At 35.3% G+C, this 25,989-nt stretch overlaps 1 protein-coding gene across 1 annotated transcript in view; it reads right to left on the bottom strand.

The window, feature by feature from the left end:
* Nucleotides 1–4,229: 4,229 nt before the first annotated feature.
* bcam (basal cell adhesion molecule (Lutheran blood group)) overlaps nt 4,230–25,989 on the bottom strand; it is a 60,431-nt gene continuing 38,671 nt past the window's right edge. Inside the window, 16 exon segments of the mRNA XM_051865804.1 lie at nt 4,230–7,062; nt 8,568–8,667; nt 8,970–9,111; nt 9,463–9,483; nt 10,000–10,038; nt 11,179–11,284; nt 11,286–11,321; nt 11,426–11,547; nt 15,493–15,634; nt 16,808–16,923; nt 18,078–18,237; nt 18,327–18,448; nt 18,544–18,726; nt 21,899–21,995; nt 22,154–22,230; nt 25,685–25,898. Of these exon segments, the coding sequence (XP_051721764.1) occupies nt 7,057–7,062; nt 8,568–8,667; nt 8,970–9,111; nt 9,463–9,483; nt 10,000–10,038; nt 11,179–11,284; nt 11,286–11,321; nt 11,426–11,547; nt 15,493–15,634; nt 16,808–16,923; nt 18,078–18,237; nt 18,327–18,448; nt 18,544–18,726; nt 21,899–21,995; nt 22,154–22,230; nt 25,685–25,898 (1,683 nt within the window). The 3' untranslated portion in view covers nt 4,230–7,056.

Raw genomic sequence — 25,989 nt, 5'->3', positions numbered from 1 at the left:
CTGTTGTGTACACGTACCCTAAAACTAAAACAATTTAAAATATTTCATAAGATGACATTTTTGTTTATTTATAACAGGTGAGTAAGGTATTTTATTGAACAGATAAATTGGCATATGTAGCTCTCTAACACCGTGTCTACACCGGACGCGAGCGGCGCGACGTGACAATAGAACCCATTATAATCAGTGATATTGTCTATACTGGATACGGCCAAAGACTATAGAATAACACAAGACGTGTCACTCGTATTGTTTTGAATGGGAGAAAGTGCAACGTGCAATATGGCGGAATAAGTCCCGCCTTCTAAATAAGAGCCAATCGCCGATTGGTAAAGTCATCGCGTCACTGCAGCAGCCGTTAGAAGCTCCGGTTCCTATAGAAACAATCAGACGCGCGCCTCCGAAATGAGACGCAAGAGACGCGCATTTAGGATTGCACATGCGCATTAGATGATCCAGCCTGGGAAATACCGTTTTTTGTCATGATTCGAGCGTTTAGAAACAAAATGTATGAAACAGTTGTTGTCAGATTTCATTGGTGATTTCAAATATGAAATTTAATCGAAAGCTTGGCAAACAGCTTTGGAGAATTTGACGTTTCCCCATTCAAAGATATAGGAGCTGCACTTGAATGCCTGAGAGGCGTTTCAAAGATGGCCGCCGAGTGAAATGACTTGTCTTAAAGGGACTTTGATACGGCGCTGCGCGACACGACGCGGCAAATCCCCGACAGTAAACAGATACCCCATTCTATTTCTGATGTAGTCCAACTGCTTTCCAACAGTCCTCTTGTCGCGTTCAGTGTAGACAGTTTTTAGCTGTTCCAGCGCGACGCATCTATTGTAGACACGGTGTAACAGAGTTTATTGTAAAGCATTACCTATAGTGAAGCGTCATTTCATTATGGGTTGTTGTAGTGCTGTCCTGGAATTTATTTTTTAAGAAAGTACAGTGTCTATTAATGAGTATAGCTACAGTAATGCCTTCAGCTAGTCAGCTTGATAGCCTTTCCATCTAAACTGGCTATATAGTATTCAATGTTTTATGAGCAGTAGGATAACCTCTTTTTTTTAGTTATGAGAAAGAACCATGCAGAGCCGAAGCACAACCAAAACAATGTTCTTCTGCAAAATGCATGCAGTTTTGTTTTTTCACATAGAAGTTACATAGTGTACTTTTTAATTACTCACTCACATAATAAAAAAGTATACATAAAAAGTACAGAGTGGATTGGTATTGGCAGAAGGAGAGTCACTTGCTTTGATGAGGGAGAGTCATCATTAAATCAATGGAATAGAGTCAGACTTTAGTGTCTCCATTCACTAAATGAATTGAGAGCATCTGATATAGCTGACTCACTCACATCCTCTCTCTCTCTTATTATTCACATAATTATCCAAGCATCCTTCCTAATTCTATCCATAAGAATATCTACTGATCTAAAATGACTTGAGAAGCTTTTTCAACTGCAGCCTGTTGGAACACGTCATTTCCTTTCCTATTAAACATCTCTTCTTATCTGCAAACAAATATGATTTCAATTTCCATTTTCCATCCTTATTTTCATCTCAATATCAAACTGCATTAACATACATTTGTTCCTGTGCTGATGGTCTGATGGGTGAATGAGCTGTCGGAATCAATGATTTAAGAGGGATCGGCAGATGCTTCTTAAACGTATATCTGTCTCATTCCCCAAACTCAAGTGGACAGCACAAGCAAATAATGTTAATCACACCTGAGGGTGTATCTGCCTGTCTAGTATGTAGGACTACTATTTAAAATGATCCCCTTACATGCAAATTTCAACACAGGAGGAATTTCAGCATCTTGACAGACACCTAGCAAGCAGAGACAAGGATGAACAAGGCTCTAGGTGAAGGTTTAATGACATATTGGCTGTGTCAGCTGTCCAAATATACCGTCTAATAGGAAGCTCACTACATTATAAGAGATAACTATCTTGAGGGTACGTATTTACAATTCATCTAGTACATCATCAAGGTACTTTTAGTGCACTACACCTGCATTTTTCAGAGTACAATACAATGCTCACACTACCAAATGGCATAGAATATTGCATATATGCAAAATGGAACCACCTTCATTCTGACAGCTCAATAAGTAAGGGTGCTGTCACATTTACTGTTGTTCTGCACATTTTCACAGGCAAAATCAAGTCATTTCAATAGGAATTCACTTGATCATGAATTTCGCATGAGTACAAAATATTTCCCAATGCAGATTTCACAATGGGTTCAACTCAAGTTGGTCACGCATTGACCATCAGAATGCTTCTTAGTTTAACAGCAAATTCTGCATGAGCAGCACTTAATTTTGCTACACTATTGACAATAGGCAATTTTGTTAATGTGACTGGACCTTAAAGGGGAAGTTCACCCAAAAATGATTTACTCACCCTCAAGCCATAGGTATGACTATCTTCTTTCAGATGAATACATTTAGAGATATATTTAAAAATATCCTTAGTCCTCCAATGTTTATAATGGTTGTGAATGGGGGGCCTGTTTTGAAGTAAAAAATAATGCATCCATCCATAAAAAAAGTAATCCATATGACTCCAGTGGGTTAATAAAGGCCTTCTGAAGCAAAGTGATACATTTTTGTTAGAAAAATATCTATATTTAAAACTTTATAAATTCAAATAACTAGCTTCTGGCGGACGACCGTACGCAGAATGCTCAAGTCGATTTGCGGCGGAAGAGTATCCTTTGATCTGATGCACAACGTAATGACAAACGCGGAGGCGCAGAGGACAGAGCAACACAAATCACTGGTCACGGATTATAAGTCTAAAATGATCATTTTTGAAGAGAAATGTCAGAGGATTTTGATATAAGAGAAGACGAGCTTAAATTTGTTGCACAGCCCTATTTGTTTTAACTGCGAGAGACGTCTAAGCTTACAATACTCCTACATCCTGCGTAATACATCGCGTCAGAGGATTACTCATTTACCGCAAGTCAACTTGTGCATTCTGCGTACGGTCGTCCGTCGGAAGCTAGTTATTTGAATTTAAGTTTTAAATATGGATATTTCTTAAAAAAACTAATCGCTTCGCTTCAGAAGGCCTTTATTAACCCCCTGGAGTCGTGTGATTACTTTTTTATAGATGGACGCATTATTTTTTACTTCAGAACAGGCCCCCCATTCACAACCATTATAAACATTGGAGGACTAAGGATATTTTTAAATATATCTCTAAATGTGTTCATCTGAAAGAAGATAGTCATATACACCTAGGATGGCTTGAGGGTGAGTAAATCATTGGACAATTTTCATTTTTGGGTGAACTATCCCTTTAAGTGATAAGCCTAAAATACAGTCAGCCTGTCATTACTGCAAATATTTTTCTATAGGCTAATGACCAGCTAACTGGACATTATCAAGCTTATTACATGGCTGCTAACAAAATAAATGATTATATAAAACATTATTTTGAGCTTAAATTATTTTATATAATAAAAAAGATGGGTAAAAATGTGGAGAGTCCAAATGTATATCATTATGTAGCCTAAATGTTTAGACTTTTCCAAACTCTGGGTTCTCTCGGGAGTTTCCTTTAATCTCTGTGGTTGACATTGCTGCAATTTGAGACTTTCACGTTTTGTTCTACAATTTAAATATCATATTCACAAATCAAAAAGAAATTGAAGATCTAGGTTTTAGCACTATAAACGTGTTAAGGAAGCGATATGCAGGATTAGCAGCGTTGTAATCGTGATTCGTAATCGACACTGGATTGCAGTTGTGAACAATCCTCAGCAAGGTTCCTATAGCTGCGTTTCACTATACGACAGTGTATTCTCACAAAGATGAAATAGCCAAACCCCACGCCTATCAGATTACATAATGTAATGATCGTATTTAAATGTCATTCAATTACGGAAGCGTGTATCTGTCCTCCAAAGTGTCTTTACATGTAAAAATCCCTTACGGGGGTTTCGCATCACCATTTAACGATTAACAAGATCATACATGATATACTTACCTGACGGTTACAAAAGATTACAGCCTGTTAAATCTGAACTATCATTAGAAGTAGCTAAAGAACAAATACTGAAACCCCAAAGGGAAACTTGAAATGAATGTTAAGGTGAGAAACAATGTTCAACATAGGCTACTCAATTGATTTAGCCATTTAAATTATGAAGTTACCTCAGGGTTAAAGCAATTTTAGAACTTTTTGGACACAAAACATGAGACAGTTTGGGATTTGTCGTTGTTGTTGTTGCTTTTTTTTTTTTTTTGGCAGTATAAACTCTACACAGTTCCAATCAGAAAAAGACGAGCTACAAAGTTCACAAATGCGTACCACAAAATATACAGTAGACCTGGAGGGCATAAGCAATTGCAGACATCCATAAAGTATGATATCTTATTCAAAACGTCTTTCTTATCAGCGAAATTTGCAAAATCATTCAGTAGTTAAGACATGTAGCCTATATCCTCCTTAAGAAAAGTTTTTTTTCTTTCACAATATTTTAAAAAATGGGTGTTCAAATATTTTGGTATGCAAATATTGACCATAACTCTAAATCACACATTGCATTGACAGAACACACGACTACATTTTGCAAAATGTTATCAATAAATGTGAAAAATAGCATTAAGATAAAAAGTAAAATATATTCCATGAGGAATCTGAGACAGGGGCCTTTACAAACTGGCCATCATACTTTTTCCAGTGTTTGAGATGTTCAGAGATGTATTAGCTCATGTGTCTAGTGGACAATTAATACATACAGATTCATTAACACTCAACTACAGACAAAGATTCAGTAGGTAAAAAAAATAATGTTATATCCAAGCAAAACCCTTCTCATTTCTCCTCGGTCCTCTCTTAAACCTCATTCAGTTGTACTAAACCTGCTACTTAGTCTAGAATCACTGTTTTGTTGGTACAGAAAAGCACTGAATGTATGTGTATATGTGTCTATGGCCATATTGACAAATTGCGCAAATGTTAGAAAAACTGTCCCTGGGTGTTGCTCTGACATGCAGAGGACCCGACTCAAAGAATAACAGATAGTGAATCTATAATTTGAAGCAAATAACAAGGCCCATGGCTTTGTTTAACATTAGGGCCTGGGAAAAGATGACAGGGTGTTCCAACAACATAGCGATTCTAGAATGTTCCAGCTGTGCCATGTGAACAACAGTGTGCTATTACTGAGAAAGATACAAAATACATATATAAGCTAAACACAAAACCCTGGAACATCACATACAAGCTTAAAGAAATTGTTTTTACACCCCATGTTCATATTTTGGTTAAAAAAAAACAAACAAAATGAAAGCTGCAATGAATATCAATATTGATAAATAACAAAAAAGATCATCACTCTGTAACAGCAGTGGAAAAATTCTGGTCCTGTCCCTCAACTTTTTCTTGTTTATCTACTTACTCTCAGAATTTAAAGCTATAGTCCACCCAAAAATGAAAATTATGTCATCATTTATTCATCCTCATGTCATTGCAAACATATTTTAGAAGATATTTTAAAAATGTGTTTTGTTGTTGTTGTTGTTTATACAATGAAAATGACTGGGATCTGGTGTTGTTTGGACTCCACTAACTTCAATTATGCACAAAAAACAGCTAAAACCTTCTTTTGTGTTCCTCAAGAAGTTTGGAATGACTTGAGGGTGAGTAAATGACATAATTCATTTTTGGGTGAGCTATGCCTTTAAGGTATAAGTTTCACTAAACACAGAGCAACAACTTTTAAGTTTTTTACAAAAAAAAAAAAAAAAAAAAAGGCTGAAGGTGTTTAGTTTGATATGTTTCTCTAAATATATAAATAATGCCAGCCTAATGATATTAAAAGCGTTGGTAAAAGAAAATGAAGAAAAGTATATTGAGACAGCATGTGCATTTAGATTTGTGCTCATTCAGTAGATATTTTCCAATCACTTTTTAGCACTTTAATCATTCAAAAAGAAAAGTTAAGGTGAGAATATATAAACTAATGCTTCGGGAGCCATTTTAAAAGACAAAAACCCAGAAGATAGGCCTGACCTGTCCCATTACTAACAGAGTTAGGTTAAAGTCTTTGTTAAAGTCTTTGACCATGTTTGAGCTGTCGAGTGGAATTCAGTGCAGTACAGAGGAAATGAGATGATTGAGTTAGTTGTGAACCACTTCTACAACTCTCAGACTTGAGCTAAATGGGTCTGTGCATTCAGATATATGGTTTGATTCTCACACTCTTTCTTTCTTTGTGCCACCACTGGCTTTTGGTTTTAGCTCAAAACAGGTGTAGGAAATTATAGTGTGGAATTTAGGACATGGTCTAAAATATAGGCAAAAACATAAATGTTTGACTATACAAAGGCTGATATGAATAACAGAGTTTGATCATTTCACCAGTGTTGAATATACAGCCGGACAGTGTATGTAATGGCACATTCATATGCTCCATGCAGATCATGACCAGAACGTATAGTGGTCTGTAGGGTCTACTACTCAGGATAATATCATGTGTGTGGTTCACAATCAAAAATGTACACAGTAAGTGCAGTGTAATGCAAAAAAGAGGCTGTACTGTACTATTCAACAACATGAACTAATCAACATAATCAGGGTGCAGCACAGCAGGAAGAGCAACACCCAGTGTCCACAGTGACTTTTCTGATTTGTTTTGGGTAGATGAACACTGAGCTGCATTAAGTTGTACTGCCCAATCATTCTGACTGGACAAAGATTGGTTTGACTACACAATCAGGACAAAGTAGAAACCCTTATCAAAATAATGCAGATTTACATTTATTGCCCCTCCCACTTCTAAACTGAAACCCACCCTCAGTTCAACGTCATAGCCCCTTCATACAAACCTCCCAACTCCCCACCCGGCTCCCCCCCCCCCCCCCCCCCCCCCCCCCACAAAAAAAAAACTGTACAGCCAAAATGAATTCATCTTCTCTGTCCTCCATCTTCTCTCTTCTCCTCCATCAGAGCACTCTTAATTCCACCACATCATCCTCTATGTTCTCTGGAGATCATGTTTTTATCTGTCTCTTATCTTCTTCGTTTTAACACTGTGAAAGAGGAAAGGTTGTTAATGAATGCATGCTATTGTTACAGGCCATCATTTAGCTGCTTAATGTAATACAATTCTTAAAAGTGGCACTGATGCAGTGAATTATTAAAATAAATAAATTTAATATTTATTTATTAAAAAAAAAAAAAATAAATAAAAGGTTCATGCTATGCAGTTTATTAATATTTATACATTTTTATAGTTAATTAAAACTATAAAAAAATATTTTTATTAATTGACAAAGCTAAAATAAAATAAAATATAAATATTAATCGAAAAATGTAAACTTAAAAATTGTATATTGAAATGTTGCCTTGGCAACAAACTGAAATAAAATAAGTTGAGGTACTAAAATGGCTAAAAGTAAAAATGAAATAAAATAGATTGAAGCTATTTGGAAGTACTTAAAAAATAAAATTACAAACAGATAAAACAAATTAATTAATTACTAAAACAAACTAATTTATAAAAAAAAAAAAAAAACATTACTCCAGTCTTCAGTGTCACATGATCCTTCAAAAATCATTCTAATATGCTGATTTGATACTCAGTTATTATCAATGTTGAAAACAATTGTGTTGCTTAATATTTTTTTGGAACCTGTGATACTTTTTTCAGGATTCATTGATGAATAAAAGGTTAAAAAGAACAGCATTTATTCAAAATATAAATCTTTTCTAACAATATAAATCTTTACTATCACTTTTTATCAATTTAACACATCCGTGCTGAATAGAAGTATTAATTTCTTTCAAAAAAAAAAAGAAATAAAAAAAATTACTGACCCCAAACTTTTGAACGGTAGTGTATATTGTTACAAAATATTTCTATTTTAAATAAATGCTGATATTTTTTTTTAACTTTTTATTCATCAAAGAATCCTGAAAAAAGTATCACAGGTTATAAAATAATATTAAGCAGCACAACTGTTTCCAACACTGATAATAAATCAGCATATTACAATGATTTCTGAAGGATCATGTGACACTGAAGACTCGAGTAATGATGCTGAAAATTCAGCTTTGCATCACAGAAATAAATTATAATTTAAAGTATGGTAAAACAGAAAACCAGAATTTTAAATTGTAATAATATTTTACAATATTATTGTTTTTTTTTTTTTTTTCTGTATTTATTATGAAATAAATGCAGCCTTAATGAGCATAAGAGACTTCATTCAAAAACATTAAAAATAGTAACGTTTCCAAACTTTTGACTGGTAGTGTGTATACACACACACACACACACACACACACACACACAGATACATATACATATATATGTCACATGTCTGTTTGTTTTCATTCATCACGTGTTTCTTTGTTGGACACCATGGACACTAACTAATCATCACAGCTGTTCGTCATTTGAGTTAATCATCTGTATTTAAGTTACTCTGTCATTGAATCTTCAACATCGTTTTCATTGGGAACCTTAGCGTTACAATATATATATATATATATATAAACCAAAACCAGAACCACTATGCTAAACCCCTCTTACCTGTTCTGGATGTTTTTTGTTTATCAGACCAGTCTCCTCATTGCCTTTCTCACTGGACTTCCTCTCCATCACAATACTATTTTTATCATTCCCAGATGGCCTGCAAAGAGGAATGACCAATGAAGAAAAGATGAGAATGAATATGTGGACATGTGGCCAGCAAACAGTGCTGCCAATTTAGCAATTTTTTTCGCTAAATTTAGCAACTTCCCCACCCCTTTTGAGACTTTTTTCAAAAACCTAGCAACAAATCTAGCAACTTCTTGGACAAACCTTATCTAGATTCTGTGACTCGCTAGACGTCATCTAGCGACATTTAGCAATCAGTTTTAGCTACTTTCAACTGAAAGCAATTGGCAACACTGCCTGCAAATGTTGGATTTCATGGTCTGTGCTACTTACACATCCTTCTCGTCCTTTTTCCCACAGCTCAGCTTGCCCTTCTTACTGAGGAAGAAGAGCAGAGCCACCATGATGAGAAGCAGCAGAACACACACCACCACGGCGATCACGACCGCACTCGAACCCCCCTGCTGTTTCTCCGCTGAGAAGAGCGAACGAGAAAAGAGTTGATGAGAAGTTAATGGTTAATAGTGAGTGTGAAGAAGTAACACTTTTGGGTGGGAGAGGAAGAGAAAGGGGGACACAGAGGGGGAACGGGCGTGTGAGGAGGGTGGGAAGGAAGTAAACCAGAACAATAAGCAATTGTTCTTATGTTGACAGTAAATGCGAGACCCATAAGGTAATTGTCCCTAAATAAGGTCACAGTTTGAGAAATGATATACAAACACACACACACACACACACTCTCACAGCTGTAAGCAAACTAATAATCACATACACACATCATTTTATTCACACGCAAAGACAGAAAAGCAGCAGGGGTTATACAGACCTGTTTTAAACACGGGGTTTCCTTCGAGCAGCATTATGGGAAAGAGAAAGAGTCCCATTGAACAGCACACGTGAAAAAAACACTCCAGCATTAATCCACATACACACACATAACGAGGCCCATCAATGAGATGAAGACGAACACACACACACACACACACACACACACACACACACACACTCTCTAAAGTGACCGCACAAGCTAAACATTTGACAGCACAAAGATGGAAGGAAAGGACATCGGTATTAAGTGACAAACACCCCAGACACAGAGAGGAAGGAAAGAGAGGAAGGTAAAATAGAACAGAATCCTTTATTGTCCCAAATAAGGGAAAAGTTAAAGGTGCAGCATCAACAAAATAGAGGACAGACATCATACAAAGGTCACATACGTAATACAATATACAATATACACAGTGTTTGGTAACAGTACATAATATACAGTGTAAAGAGCTGAAGAGTTAGATCACGGAGTATGTACAAAGAAAGAGTCCTGAGAGGAAGAGGAGGAGCAGAGAGAGCTGGGACAAGTGTCTACCTCGGTTAGCGGCATTGGCATCTGGGCCATTGTCTGGATCTGCACAGAAGAAATAAAAGAATGAGGTTTAGAGAACAGCTAACATTTTGCACATTAATCTGGGTCTGTTGAGATACAAGGTATGTTCGGAATTGCATACTACATAGTATTAAAACGATTTGCATTAAGTATGCAGAAGCCTCATGCTCATTTAAATTCTGGGCTGAAAGTTTGAATTGTTTAAATAGAGATTTTACATGTTATTTCTAATTGTATCTTAAAAGTTAAATTGTTAAAATTTTAGAGGTCTACAGATTCAATTTACTGTTCAAAAGTTTGGGACACTTTTTAGATTTTAAATAAATGCTGTTCTTTTGTACTTTCTATTGCTAAAAAAAAAAAAAAATCCTGAAAAAAATCACGTGTTTCACAAAACTATTAAGCAGCACAACTGTTTCAACATTGATTTTAATAAGAAATCTCTCTTTAGCATCAAATCAACATATCAGTATGATTTCTGAAGGAGCAATGGAGTAATGATGCTGACCATTCAGCTTTCCCATCAGAGAAATATTATCAACATTTTAAAATATATTAATTCAGAAAACGGATGTTTTAAATTGTAATCATTTTTCACAATATTTCTGTTTCTACAGCACTTTTGATCAAATAAATGCAGCCTTGGTGGGCATAAAAGACTTCTTTCAAAAACGTTTTAAAAAAATCTAACAGTTTCCAAACTTGATCAGTAGTGTATAAAACGGACATGATTCTGAAGTGTCTACAAGGTCGATGCAACTAAAGCACACAAAATCCCTGATTTTTGAGATCATCTTGACTAAAATTCTCACATTCTTACACAAAATGGGATAATAAAAAAACTTTATAATAACAGTATTCATATGTAACTGAGATATCTGGTTGCTACAGGCTGAGTTTACCATACAACAATAAGGTCATGTGACTGTGTACCAAGCACTGTCTGAAATGTATATCCCTGCATACTAGAAGGCGGTGTACAGCATATGCTGGGGTTCTTTTTGTGCAACCCTGCTGCTGGTTAATATGTATCAAACTAGATAAATTTGGAAGTTTCTATCTGAGATTTACCCAGTGGGTTATTTTTAACCCAGTCATTTTAAGATCTGTTGTATCCCAATCCTAACGTTGCCCCAGTTTGTATGAGTAGGAAGCACTAACCTGATTTGTCGAACACCTCGAATTTCCTTTTGGCTTTTCCATGATCATTGTATGCTTCACACACTACACCATTATTCGGATCCACAGCTGTGGCCTTAAGAGTGACCTGTGCTGATCACCCTATTCCCCACTACTGTCACTGACTACACACAGACAGATGAATAACATCACAAAATACAATGAATACAGCTTTCTCTGATGTAAAGATCAAGTTCAAACCTTAACTATTTGGAGCACACACACGCACCTCTTTACCAGAAGGTGTCCAGGTGAACTGTGGAGCAGGATAGCCAAGGGCAGAGCAGTTGAGAGTGACCTCATCTCCCTTAGCAAAAAAACCATCCACTGAAGCATCAATCTCAGGTTGACCTTTAAAACAATAGCATATGTTTATTGGAAGTTGCCAATCTTTGAGTTCATTTACTTTTAGCCTGTCTTTGAGTTGTAAATTCCTTGATATCTTTGTTGGCCACTCAAAGAGATGTTAAAATAAACCTACTACCAGATCATCTTAACAAATTTGACATCTGCTTTTTTTGAAGATTCAGTCCATGGCTAGAGGTGTTTGATTATAGGTTTTTCTGAGTCGACTCCAATTCCCAACTCCCACTGTAGAAGTCAATGGAATCGACTCTCGGAATCAATTTACTTTAATTCAAAACATGGTCGGCAATAAAAGAATACAAGATTGCCGTTATTATTGCCACAAAATGTAGGCTTTTCTTTTTTTCTGACACAAAGCCTAAAACTACCCTTTTTAAAACAACAAAAAATTTAGCGTGACTGGCCAAATTAGTCCAGTTTACAGATTAAATTACCTTGAAATTGGGTGAGGGTGAAACCACAAAGCTAATACGGAGGTATGTATATATTTCCAACGTACATGGCTGTTATTTTATTGTACATAAGCTACAAGTAGGATAAAACTATGTGACTGTGACGTTGTTTCTGTGACAGCTTCAGCTCTCATGTACAGAACGATTTCAGACACAGCAAGGGAGAGTCAATTCCTGTGCTGGAGTCGACTCCGACACTCCCATCACTATCCATGGCTCTGAAACAGTAGCTACATGTACATGTACAGTAGCCATGACATCATATTCCATGAACACAGTACCAGGGGAGAATTTATGTACCACACTGTAAATGCCACACCATCCCTTCGTGGAAATCAGGAAGGTGTGAACTACACCCATGAATACTTTAAATGCCATGAAGGCGTACAGAACAAAATCAGGAAATCAACTATAGAATGAAAATTTTCCTGAATGCACAGATAAGATAAATGACACATTGCCTAGTGTTATGTGTCACATACTGCAGGACGACAGTGTTTATCAACTCAGAGTTTTATTATTGGAATTAGTTCAACAGTAACTGCTCACATTGTTAGTGGCCTTGAAAATATATCTTCCATTGATTTCCACCACAGGCATTTCAGGAAGTTGCCTTGAACCAAATGAAACTGTTCTGAGATGATTCACAACATTTTATTTGAAGCAAAAAGTCTATGAGGATTAGAAGACGGATGAGTTTTTTGTTCTATTGATGCAGTTTATTCTTCCAAAACAACTCTAATTAGGGTGACCAGATTTCTCATGGTGGAATATGGGACAGAGAGCAAGGGGTGAGCAATATGACCATGATATTTTTATTTCACTATATATATAGTAATATAATGTAATTTGTTTGTAAATTTATTTTTTATTTAACAACAATTATATATATATATATATATATATATATATATATATATAATTGTTGTTAAATAAAGAAATTTACAAACAAATTACAAACAATACAACAAATAATATGATAGAGATACAAATTAAATAAACATGTTTTTCAGATACAGTAGGTTTGTTTACCATGTATACATTTATTTAACATCTTTTGTTACTAAACATTAATGACAGACAAATATACTGTCCCTTTAAGACCGAATTCATGGATGTAATATACTGACACATATCCTGTTTTCACCCATCTGTTTATGTCCACTTAAGCCATAACCTACTGTATTTACATGAGATACTCAACACGATGGACATTTTGACATCTCTGTGTGCATTTGACCATTCAGGCGCAAGGAGAACTGATCGCGCACTGTCTGAAAGAACTAGGAGAGAGCGCTTCTGGTCTGCGTCTGAGCGATTCCGCCTATCCCGCCTTCACTAATGGATAACGAATTGTGATTGGATGGTAATTTTGTTCTATGATGGGCTAATTGATTGAGCTGTTCTTGCGTGACAGAACACTACTACTACTACTAATACTCGTTCTGTGATTATCCAGTTGTAACAAATTTTTAGGAAAGACGAAATACAGGACAAAATACGGGATTTTTTTAAAAAAATAAGTCGGGACACTAAAAATAGAGCTGAAATACCGGACTGTCCCGGGAAAAACAGGACGCCTGTCACCCTAACTCTAATGCTTTAATGCAACAACATCCCATATTGGCTAGCTAAGCTACCCTAGTAAAAAAAAGTAATATATTTAAAATATATTTATGTCATACTAAATACACTTCAAATCTCTTTATACTACTGATATAAAAATGTGTGTTTTAATGTCTCTATTGATGAGGATTGTATGATATTTTAATAATATCGGTCTTTAAATGAAATATATTTGAAATGTAATTTAAGAATACTTGCAATATCACTTTAGCACAATCAAATATACTTCAGTATATCTTTAGTTGGACATCAGCACTACTTCCGCACAATTAAAGTGCATTAAGTACAAAATTAGTTGTTCCAATTTAGCAGACTTTAAGTATACCAGTTTAGCATACTAAGGTACAATTGCAGGGTATTTTTATTAAGTACATAATATGTAAATGTATTTGTAGTATACTTAGCATGAAATATCAGCATTTTAGTATATTTATTTTTCACTAGGGTAGCTTGGAATTCTTATCAGAATAAATGTATTTACAAATTGCACACGAGCGGCTTAATTAAAGTCTGGGAAATTTGTTACCTATTTTACACCCTGAGTTAAATTAAATTTGTAGAGCGGAAGTAACTTGTTATGGATCATAATTAGCTGTAAATGTGAATGTTGACAGTGCCATTTAGTTTATAAGCATTTTGTTTACTGCCAGAAAACCCAACTCAATTAGCTGGCTTATGAGACAAACATTTCCCATCATTCTCCGTGGCAGCACAAGAATGATAAAACACGCAGATCAGCACCAATTACACACCTAATGTGCATCCTTTACTCTTCACTATGGAGCATTAGTGGTAAAAAGCTTACTGGCTTTTTTTTTTTTTTTTTTTTTTGGGTGGAAAAAAAAAAGACCTAGATAAATAAGAAATTGAAAAAAATTGCTCCAAATCTCTTAAGAGCACATCATGATTTCCAAACACGGAAGAAAGAATTTGTAAGGAGACCTGAACGCAACATCTGTTCCCATTTTCATGATAATGGAGACTTATGACTTCTACAGAAACATACACACTACTGTTCAAAAGTTTGCTATGTTTTGGGTTTTATAAAGAAAAGAAAAAAATATTCAGCAAGGATTCATTAAATTATTTAAAAGTGAATCGTGAAGATATTTTTAATGTTACAAAAGACTTCTATTTCAAATAAATGCTGTTCTTTTGAACTTTCTATCCATCAAAGAAAAAATGGAATTTTCAACATTGATAATTATAAGAAATGTTTCTTGAGCAGCAAATAAGCATATTAGAATGATTTCTGAAGGATCATGTGATGGCTGGAGTAATGATTCAACTTTGCCATCATAGCAATAAATTACATTTTAAAATATATTAATATAGAAAAGTTATTTTAAATTGTAATAATATTTACACAATATTACAAACTTTTGACCTTTTTTGACCCCAAACTTTTGAACGGTAGTGTACCATCGTTTGACAACATAAGAGCCAATTGTAGTTTTGTCTCTTTAAATGTTTTATAATGTTGTTTCATATCAGTTTTGATATGGAGATTTTGAATGGTGTTTTACTTACTATTGAGCTCAACAGGTCAGCCATGACACTGGTCTGACCAGCATTTTAATATTCTTACAACTGCTGCGAGTTACTCAGTATTTTCAAACAAACATGCTTCACTAAGGCTGTTTTCTTCTGACACTGAACTGCCTGTATCTAAACATAATATCCACACAACGGAAACCAGCTGGTATAACAAGCATCGACTGTTTGTTGACAGCCCATAGTTGAGTTTTGTCTCTTGAATGCAAGCTGCTTTGACATTGATGACAGCTTGTATTGACACTTTGCACTGATCAACCACAACAAAGCTGTATGTGTCTGTGTATGCACTTCATACCTCTGACTTTAAGGGTGATACTGGCTTGTTTCTGGAGACCTGGCACTGAAGGTACAGCTCCGACACATAAATACACACCAGCGTCAGTCAGAGTCACTGACTGGATAGTCAACACACCATTGTTTGACAACTCCTTTGAGTCCTATGATATACAGTGAGATGAAATGAGATGTTGATTCAAACAAGATCTAGTATAACCCACTATTTCCATTAGCCACAAAGTGTACAGCCATATAAAATAAAAAAAAAGAAAAGAATTTTCTCAAACTTATGTCGTTCCAAAACCATAAGACTTTCGTTCATCTTCGAAGCACAAATTAAGATATTTTTTAATAAAATCAGAGGTTTCTGTCCAGTTTATCAAAACTTAGAAGATCCAAAAAAGTTGTACAAGTGCCATAAATTGAATCCATATGAATCAAGCGGTAACACTTTACATTAAGGTTCATTAGTTAAACATTAGTTAATGTATTAACTAACATGAACTAACCATGAGCAATACATTTGTTACTGTATTTACTAATCTTTGTTAACATTAGTTAATGAAAATAGAGTTGTTCATTGTTTGTTCATGTTAGTTCACAGTGCATTAACTAATGTTAACAAGATTTTAATAATGTATTAGTAAATGTTGAAATTAACATTAACAAAGATTAATAAATGTTATATAAGCACAGTTAATTATCAGTTCATGTTAACTAATGTAGTTAACTAATGTAGTTAACTAATGTTAACTAATGAACCTTATTGTAAAGTGTTACCAATCACTCAATTTAAGAGATACGATCACTTTATATACAACCTTTCGTGATCTTTTTTTTTTTTTTTAACTTAAATGAAATCTGTTCATCAAAGCAAAAGTTTCTCTTCACAAGACTTGATTAATATAGATTCATTTTATGATGACTTTATTAACTTTTTGGATCTTTAAAGTTTTGGTTACCTAGACTTTCATTGGAAGGACAGACACATCTCAGGTTTCATTAAAACTATTTTTAATATGCATTTCGAAGATTAATCAAAGTCTTATTGTTTTGGAACAACATGAAGGTGAGCAAATGATGACAGAATCTTCATTTTTGGGTGAAATGGGGTTTAAATTTGGGTTTAACACTACCTGCCAAACTGAAAACCAAACAAAAACCAAACTAAAAGGACCTCCAAGGGCAGACACAACATAGCATCATTATGACTAAAAGAAAATCATTCAGAGATAGAGGGGGGGAAAAACATCAGAGAAAGAAACATAGAGAAAAGTAAGGTTCTCTAGGCACAGTTGGAGAGGGGATGGAGGCTTGTTGAAATCTACACTTGCCTTTTTCCACTGCAAGGTGTGGGTGTCAGAGGACTTGGTCTTACACTGAAGCTCCACAACATCTCCTTTATTAACAATCAAGGGGCCTTCTGGAGTCACTTTCACAGGGTCAATATCTGACAGAGTGACAAAAGAATGAATGTAGCTATGAGGAGATGGAAAATTCAACAAAACATGTGAACTTAACAACTGATCCTTTTCTAAGCCCCGCCCTCAAACATTACTGACCAGCCCTAACAACTGTTGCCATTTGCCATTTTCAAGCTTTTGCTCTTTTTTAATGTATCTAAATATAGAGAGGTTCTGGGTGTTTCAGAATCAGAAGAGCTCCAAATCTTCTTTGATTGTAAAGTTAGACACTATTTTATCCAAAAAAATTGTAAAATGTGGTTGAAAAAACTGTAATTGATTGAAGTCACTGTAGTGTTGATAGTAACTAAACTGTTGACAGTACCAGAATGAATGTGTTGTAGAAACATTAGGAACAGTTGTGTCCCTTGTAATCGCTTTCAAATGATGCTCTTGTCAGTTGCTGTTGAGAATCAGCGCTGTTACTGTAAACTAAAACTAAAGCTTTTAAAAAGCATTTTCATCAATTGAAATAAAGCTGAAATAAAATAAAATAAAAATAAGATGAAAATGTAACATAAATGAAAATTAGAGAAACAGAAATGTTACTTTGGCAACTGAATGAATTAAAATAAGTTTAAGTTCAAGTACTAAAATTACTAAAACTAAAACTGAAATAAAATTAAAGCGAAATGGAATTATATATAAAAAAAATGAAAAGCACAAAATCTTACAAATACTTAAGCTAAAATTAAAATGAAAACTGAAAATATAAAAAGAAAATCTAATTCAAAACATTAATGAATACTATAATACTATATAAAACAATACAAAAATAACAAAAAACAAACATAAAAATAATGAGAAGCATTTGCCTCAATTTTGATTTCAGAGTTCTTAATGAAGTTAGTGCGTAATTTTAATACTTCTTTAAAGAGAAACAACAGATAAAATGTCTCAATTCATTTCAGACCATGTAAGAATAATATCCAGCCAACTTTTACCACTTCATGAGCACATTTTACTGATGCCACACTGTTCTTGGAAATCACTTTTTTTATTGCTATGAGATGTTCTGTAAAGTTAATCTGAATTAGCGATGGTAATGAAGAAGAAAGTTTAATAAAGAATCAATTATGCATGTCATTCAACTTCAACTTCAACTTTTGTATTTATTATAGTGTTTGGGTTTGATACTTACAATGCACGCGTAAGCGTAGAGTTTTGAAAAGTATGGCATTTTCTGAGGCATCAAAGTCCTGAGCGTCACACTTATAGGTTCCACTGTCATTTCGACTGACATTCATTATATATAATGTGCCTTTCTGGTGAGTCCCCAGAGGTAATTCCTTAGAAGTGTCCTTAGAAGTGATATTGCAATGAGTAAACACATGAGTGAGAACAATATACTAGATCATTTGGTTGTGATTTAGCATTCATAACCTCTCACCTTTTTATAAAATTCAAACTCTGGCTGAGGGTTTCCATCAGTCTCACACTCCATCTCCACATCATCCCCCTCTTTGATTGGCCCCTGATTCTTCAATTTGAAGAACACATTTTCTGTGGGATCTGAGGAGAGGAAAGGATGAGGAGTTTGAGGCGTATAGTTGATGCATTTGGCATGGGTTACTGTTTCTTTCTAAGTGTGTGTGTGTCAGACTCACAGAGCAAAGAGAGGTTGAATTTATCAGAGCTCTCCTGTTTGATCAGGCCGCCTGGCATGCTGTACTCCACCGTGCAGTGAAAGACTGATTTAGCATCAGCTTTAACCGGCTGCATGTACAGCGTGCTGGTCATGGTGTACAGGCCTGAGGCTTCCTTCACCATACTAGGTATCATGTACGTTTCTGAGAAAAAGAGAGGAACAAGATTAATTTTACAGTAAGAGATCTAAAAGTGTGGGAGGAGTAGCGGAATGCTAATATGCTCGTTAAGGTATTTAATATATTTGAATATATACAGTGGGTACGGAAAGTATTCAGACCCCCTTAAATATTTTACTCTTTGTTATATTGCAGCCATTTGCTAAAATCATTTAAGTTCATTTTTTTTTCCTCATTAATGTACACACAGCACCCCATATTGACAGAAAAATACAGAATTGTTGACATTTTTGCAGATTTATTAAAAAAGAAAAACTGAAATATCACATGGTTCTAAGTATTCAGACCCTTTGCTCAGTATTTATTAGAAGCACCCTTTTGATCTAATACAGCCATGAGTCTTTTTGGGAAAGATGCAACAAGTTTTTCACACCTGGATTTGGGGATCCTCTGCCATTCCTCCTTGCAGATCCTCTCCATTTCTTTCAGGTTGGATGGTAAACGTTGGTGGACAGCCATTTTTAGGTCTCTCCAGAGATGCTCAATTGGGTTTAAGTCAGGGCTCTGGCTGGGCCATTCAAGAACAGTCACGGAGTTGTTGTGAAGCCACTCCTTCGTTATTTTAGCTGTGTGCTTAGGGTCATTGTCTTGTTGGAAGGTAAACCTTCGGCCCAGTCTGAGGTCCTGAGCACTCTGGAGAAGGTTTTCGTCCAGGATATCCCTGTACTTGGCCGCATTCATCTTTCCCTCGATTGCAACCAGTCGTCCTGTCCCTGCAGCTGAAAAACACCCCCACAGCATGATGCTGCCACCACCATGCTTCACTGTTGGGACTGTATTGGACAGGTGATGAGCAGTGCCTGGTTTTCTCCACACATACCGCTTAGAATTAAGGCCAAAAATTTCTATCTTGGTCTCATCAGACCAAAGAATCTTATTTCTCACCATCTTTAGCAAACTCCATGCGGGCTTTCATGTGTCTTGCACTGAGGAGAGGCTTCCGTCGGGCCACTCTGCCATAAAGCCCTGACTGGTGGAGGGCTGCAGTGATGGTTGACTTTCTACAACTTTCTCCCATCTCCCGACTGCATCTCTGGAGCTCAGCCACAGTGATCTTTGGGTTCTTCTTTACCTCTCTCACCAAGGCTCTTCTCCCCCGATAGCTCAGTTTGGCCAGACGGCCAGCTCTAGGAAGGGTTCTGGTCATCCCAAACGTCTTCCATTTAAGGATTATGGAGGCCACTGTGCTCTTAGGAACCTTAAGTGTAGCAGAAATTTTTTTGTAACCTTGGCCAGATCTGTGCCTTGCCACAATTCTGTCTCTGAGCTCTTCAGGCAGTTCCTTTGACCTCATGATTCTCATTTGCTCTGACATGCACTGTGAGCTGTAAGGTCTTATATAGACAGGTGTGTGGCTTTCCTAATCAAGTCCAATCAATATAATCAAACACAGCTGGACTCAAATGAAGGTGTAGAACCATCTCAAGGATGATCAGAAGAAATGGACAGCACCTGAGTTAAATATATGAGTGTCACAGCAAAGGGTCTGAATACTTAGGACCATCTGATATTTCAGTTTTTCTTTTTTAATAAATCTGCAAAAATGTCAACAATTCTGTGTTTTTCTGTCAATATGGGGTGTTGTGTGTACATTAATGAGGAAAAAAATGAACTTAAATGATTTTAGCAATTGGCTACAATATAACAAAGAGTGAAAAATTTAAGGGGGTCTGAATACTTTCCGTACCCACTGTATATATATATATATATATATATATATATATATACAAGGTCAGTACATTTTTCTTTTGGAAAGAAGTCTTTTATGCTCACCAAGGCTAACATTTATGTGATAAAATACAGTATAAACATAAAATTGTTAAATAAAACTATTTAAAATAACTTTTCTATTTTAATATATTTTAAAATGTAATTTACAGGAGCCATTACTCCAGTCGTCAGTGTCACATGATCCTTCAGAAATCATTCTAATATGTTGATTTGGTGCTCAAGAAACATTTCTTATTATTATCAATGTTGAAAAAAGATGTGCTACTTAATACTTTTGTCGAAACTGTGATGCATTTTTTTCAGGATTCTTTAATTTAAGGATTAGTTCACTTTCAAATGAAAATTAGACCAAGCTTTACCTTACCTTCAAGCCATCCTAGGTGTATATGACTTTCTTCTTTCTGATGAACACTATCTGAGATATTTTAATAAATATCCTGACGCATCCATGCTTTATAATGGCAGTAAACATGGTTCACGAGTATGAGCTGAAGAAAGTGCTTCCATCCACATCCATCCATCGTAAACATGTACTCCACACGGCTAAGGGGGGTTAATAAAGGCCTTCTGAAGTGAAGCGATGCGTTTGTGTAAAAAAAAATCCATATTTAACAAGTTATAATGTAAAATATCTAGCTTCCGCCAGACCGCCTTCCATATTCAATGTACGAAGAAAGTGTAAAACTCTTGCAGTTTAAAAAGCTTATGCTACGTCCTACACCTTCCCTATTCAACTTACGAAAAAAGTGTAACTGACGCAACCCCAGTTTTACACTTTCTTCGTAACTTACATAATATGGAAGGCGGTCTGGTGGAAGCTAGATATTTTACTTCATAACTTGTTAAATATGGATTTTTTTTTTTTTTTTTACACAAACGCATCGCTTCGCTCCAGAAGGCCTTTATTAACCCAGTGTGGAGTACACATTTACAATGGATGGATGTGGATGGAGACACTTTCTTCAGCTCATACTCATGAACCCTGTTCACTGCCATAATAAAGCTCGGATGCGTCAGGATATTTATTAAAATTTCGCCGATTGTGTTCATTAGAAAGAACAAAGTAATATACACCTAGGATGGCTTGAGGGTGAGTAAAGCTTGGGCTAATTTTCATTTAAAAGTGAACTAATCCTTTAAAAGGCACTGCATTTTTTGACTTTTTTTTTTTTTTTTTTGGCTGTCACTAAACAATTCAGTCCATCTTTGCAGAATAAAACTATATTTTTATTTATTTATTTGTTTAAACAAACGACCCAAAATTTTGAACAGTAGTTTATCCATTTGAATGTCACATTTTTAGACCCTACTATGATTCCAGTAATACTGCAATGGGCGGGAAAGATAATTTAAAGGACTTTAAAGAGCTGACCTATTCTGACAACTTTTCAGATTCTGCACTTACTTTCCTTGCGGTTCCTTTCGTCAGGTAGCGGAGTGTCGTCTTTAAACCAGATAATACGAGGCTCAGGGGAAGCATTCCTGCTGGTGCACTTGCCCACCTAAACAAACATACCACACAGAAATTTGACATGCTAGATGTTGTTATAAGATTTTTGACAAGCTTTTCATTAAGTCATTGTAGGGCCGCACAAAGTAAATGTACATTTCAAGACTCAAAGCTATCATATATAGCTGAAAACATCTACACGAGACTCACCTCAGAGGAGGATGTAGTGTCATGACTGACAGTGATGGCCTGTTTATTGTCTGTTATCACTGGCTTCTCTGGAGCAACTGTGAGAGGAAAAGGGAAGTTCATTTTCATAAATAACTTAAATCAAGTCTGAGATACGGTTTTCTAAACTAATTACAAGCATACACCCAATTGGCCATATAAATACAAACACATTGAGGAGGAATTCAATAAAAGAATCGTGACAGCTGATAACTGGTTCTTTAAAGCTGCAGTCTGTCAGTTTTGCCTCTTTGTCGCCATTTCTGTTTGAAACCTGCAATTGCAGTTATTTGTGGAATTATTATCTTTACGTGGGCTGTGCATCGGCACGGCTCCTCAGCGCAGATGAATCTAAGGTTTGCTGGATTACAATCCACCATCAAAATGATAAGTTTAATTATTGCAGCTGCTGTGAGAAAAGGCTATAAATGATCTGCTAACAGCAGCATCCTCACATGCCATATAGCCTACTAGCTTTATGTAAACAGACATGACGTAATGACGCAAAGACTAACGGCTGCATGCTCGAATTTCCCGCGGAAACCTACCAGTGCCGATTTTATTAGAAAACATTATTAAAAGCTTACCGTTGTGAATCGGGCTAAGGTAAGGAGAAAGTTTTGAACACTGGCTGTTTATGTACTTGCTCAAAATAATAATTAATTTTTAACCAAAAAAAGTTACAGACTGCAGCTTTAATATGTGTGCTCAAATATATAGGCTACACAGGATGCCCAGTTCTAATTTTCTTCTTCATCTTTTTATCATTATTTTATGAATAACTGCTGCCAAGATCAATAGAAATATACACAGAGATCTCTCTTAATAAAATTCAGCTTGCCACCTGCGTTCTGTGGGCGGTAATACCGTAACGTTAAATGTGCCAGGCAAATTGTGCTGAGTTTTGTGAATATGGCACAATAAAATGAGCCTAATTTGCATGCAAAGTGCGTGTTTGTGCCGAAAAGAATGACATTCACTCAGTTTAAAACTGGATTGGAGCTAGAATCAGGTTTTTGTATTGAAATTGCCTTGTGCAAAAACTTTTGCCCCTAAATTTTGCAAATGGAAACATGAAAAATTAGCTAAATATGATAAAAAGCAAACATCGATACATTAACACTATGACACTTCCAGCTCCCTTTCCTCGCTGCAACCACTCCCCCACCCACCAATTCACACGCAAGGTCACCATATCACTGCTCCCAGCTGTCATCTGGTTCAAAAATAAACTGAATCATTTTTAATAACATTAACAGTCATGCCATTCTTCCTAGAGCACTTAGTTTCAGTCGGTCTCTCTTCTTCTATGTCCACATGAGTTTTTCAATCACAAAAGCATCTCCCTCATATCTTAATCTTTCTCAAAATACTTTTAAAAGACACTTGAAAAGACCAAGCACAGAGAACATGTGAGTTTGCATGGAGATAGATGTCTCTTTCTCTCACTACATAAGGACATGTCCCTCTGGTGCAGCCATTAGCCATGAAGCAGGCAGCATCATTCGTCTCCTGGGAGGAGGTGCCATTGTTTTCCAGTCCCACTTCTCTCATTCACAATTATTACAGCCATTACTGCCTCTCTCGCTCCATGCAGTCTGGGATGGAAAATAAACAAAGAGCCTGTTCTGCTGTTTTTTTTCTGGTCTGTACACACACACACACACACACACTATACCACACAGCCTACGCCCTCCTACGCACAAACAATTGTCTAGTTTTTCATAAAGTGACCCCATCACACACAGCTGGGGGAGGGTCTCTAAAGACATAATGAATCACTGTGCAGGGGGCTGAAAGTTCAATACCATCTAATGCAGGCCAATTAGAGACGCAAAATAAAAAATAAAAAAATCTATAAACTGTGCTAAATTAAATATACCATATATTGAGATAAATATGCCATGTACCCTGAATAAGGTTTATAATATCCAATATACATGCAGTATTACACCACCATTTACAGTAAACTCAACGTTCATTCTATGAAATGGGTGCCATTCTCATAGCTTAAAGTGATTAAATATAAATGTTTAAAAGTAACAATTTGTAATATACTTTTGTCTTTTTTCAGTATAAATATCTAATTATTGATATCAAACCATTTAAATGAGATTTATTTGTTAATCATATTACAATATTGGTTAAACATTAGTTAACATGAACTAATAATAAACTGCACTTATACAGAATTTATTAAACTTTGTTAATGTTAATTTCAACATTTACTAATACATTATTAAAATCTTGTTAACATTAGTTAATGCACTGTGAACTAACATGAACAAACAATTAACAACTGTATTTTTATTAACTAATGTTAATGAAGATTAGTAAATACAGTAACAAATGTATTGCTCATGGTCAGTTCATGTTAGTTAATACATTAACTAATGTTTAACTATTTATTGTAAAGTGTTACCAAAATATTTATATACATTATAATATAATTAACAACCATGACATCCATTTATGATTCTTTGAAGAATGGAAAGTTCATGATAACAGCATTTATTTGAAATAGAAATCTTTTGTAGCATTATAAATGTATTTACAATTTACTGTCACTTTTGATTAATTTAATGGATCTTTGCTGAATGAAAGTATTAATTTCTTTAAAAAAAATTCTTTTGAATGGTAGTGTATTAAATAATGTAAATAATTATTTATTTATAATTTAAATAATTATTATGAATTATTTAAATTTATATTTATTAATTATTTAAATTATTAATTATTATTAATTTTATTACTAATTATTATTTATAATTTAAATAATTTTTCTTAAATCAATTTATTTTGTTTTTACGAATATTTCAATACTTTTTTTACAGGAAAACAAGACAATATTTTTTTACTGTGAATTTTACAGTTGCCAAATTCTGTTGCCAAATTCTACAGTTGCAGTTCTGACAAAAAAAGTAAATTTATACATATATTTTAGTTTATGTATTATTGGGTACACAAGGAACATGATTATAATATCTAGCTCTAGGTTTTGCATCTTAATTTTGTGCCAGTCGGCCAAGATCAGCAATACACAATCATGAAGACTCTACAGAAAACACACCTCATTCCATCACTTTTTATGTTCCTCCCTTAATTGTGTTTTCTCAGTATAAGCTCTGACTCCCTGCATTTTGCAACTTATCTGGGATCAGCGAGGCAAGGACAAGCAGCTCTGCTCTTAGGTCAGTGGTCATTAACACAGTGCTCAATGCACATAGAGCTCTTTGGCTCTCATAACCCTTAAAATGACATCCATCAAACATGACAAGTGCAATCACTCTATTAATCAATTGTGTCAAATGCAATCTGTACGGCCATAATTGACCCTGGGCCAACTCACAAACAACACCCAAGGCTAATGAATAGGGGTAAAAGTGGCTGGCCATATGTCCCATTTAGTTTATGGAAATTGATAGAGGAATGGACACAAGTGCTCAAACCAAGTAGGCTAAGCTAATAAGGATTGAAGAAATATGATATGCATTCGTTTTCAGTCAGACTTACAGAAAACCTTGACCTTGGTCTCAGCATCAGCCACCCCCACAGCCCCTGCGGTCACTTGGCAGAAGAAGCTTCTCTGATCGTCCACCATGACTGAGGAGATGGTGAGGGACAAGTCCTCGCCCATGGTTAAGCGTTCTGTGAGTGGTGTGCCAGCATCAACACTAACACCTTGGGAAGACTTGTAAGCGATTTGCTTTCTTGCACCTGCGACTTCCTGAGGATGATGGAAATACAAATTCATCAATGTACTGTAGTACAGCATTCAGTCTTTATTTGTACTTACATATATATTCTAATAATATAAA

The sequence above is a fragment of the Ctenopharyngodon idella genome, chromosome 16 (genome assembly GCF_019924925.1).
Source record: "Ctenopharyngodon idella isolate HZGC_01 chromosome 16, HZGC01, whole genome shotgun sequence".
Lineage (NCBI taxonomy): Eukaryota > Metazoa > Chordata > Actinopteri > Cypriniformes > Xenocyprididae > Ctenopharyngodon > Ctenopharyngodon idella.
The sequence above is the reverse complement of the archived record's forward strand: the minus strand, read 5'-3'. Positions and strand labels throughout refer to the sequence as shown.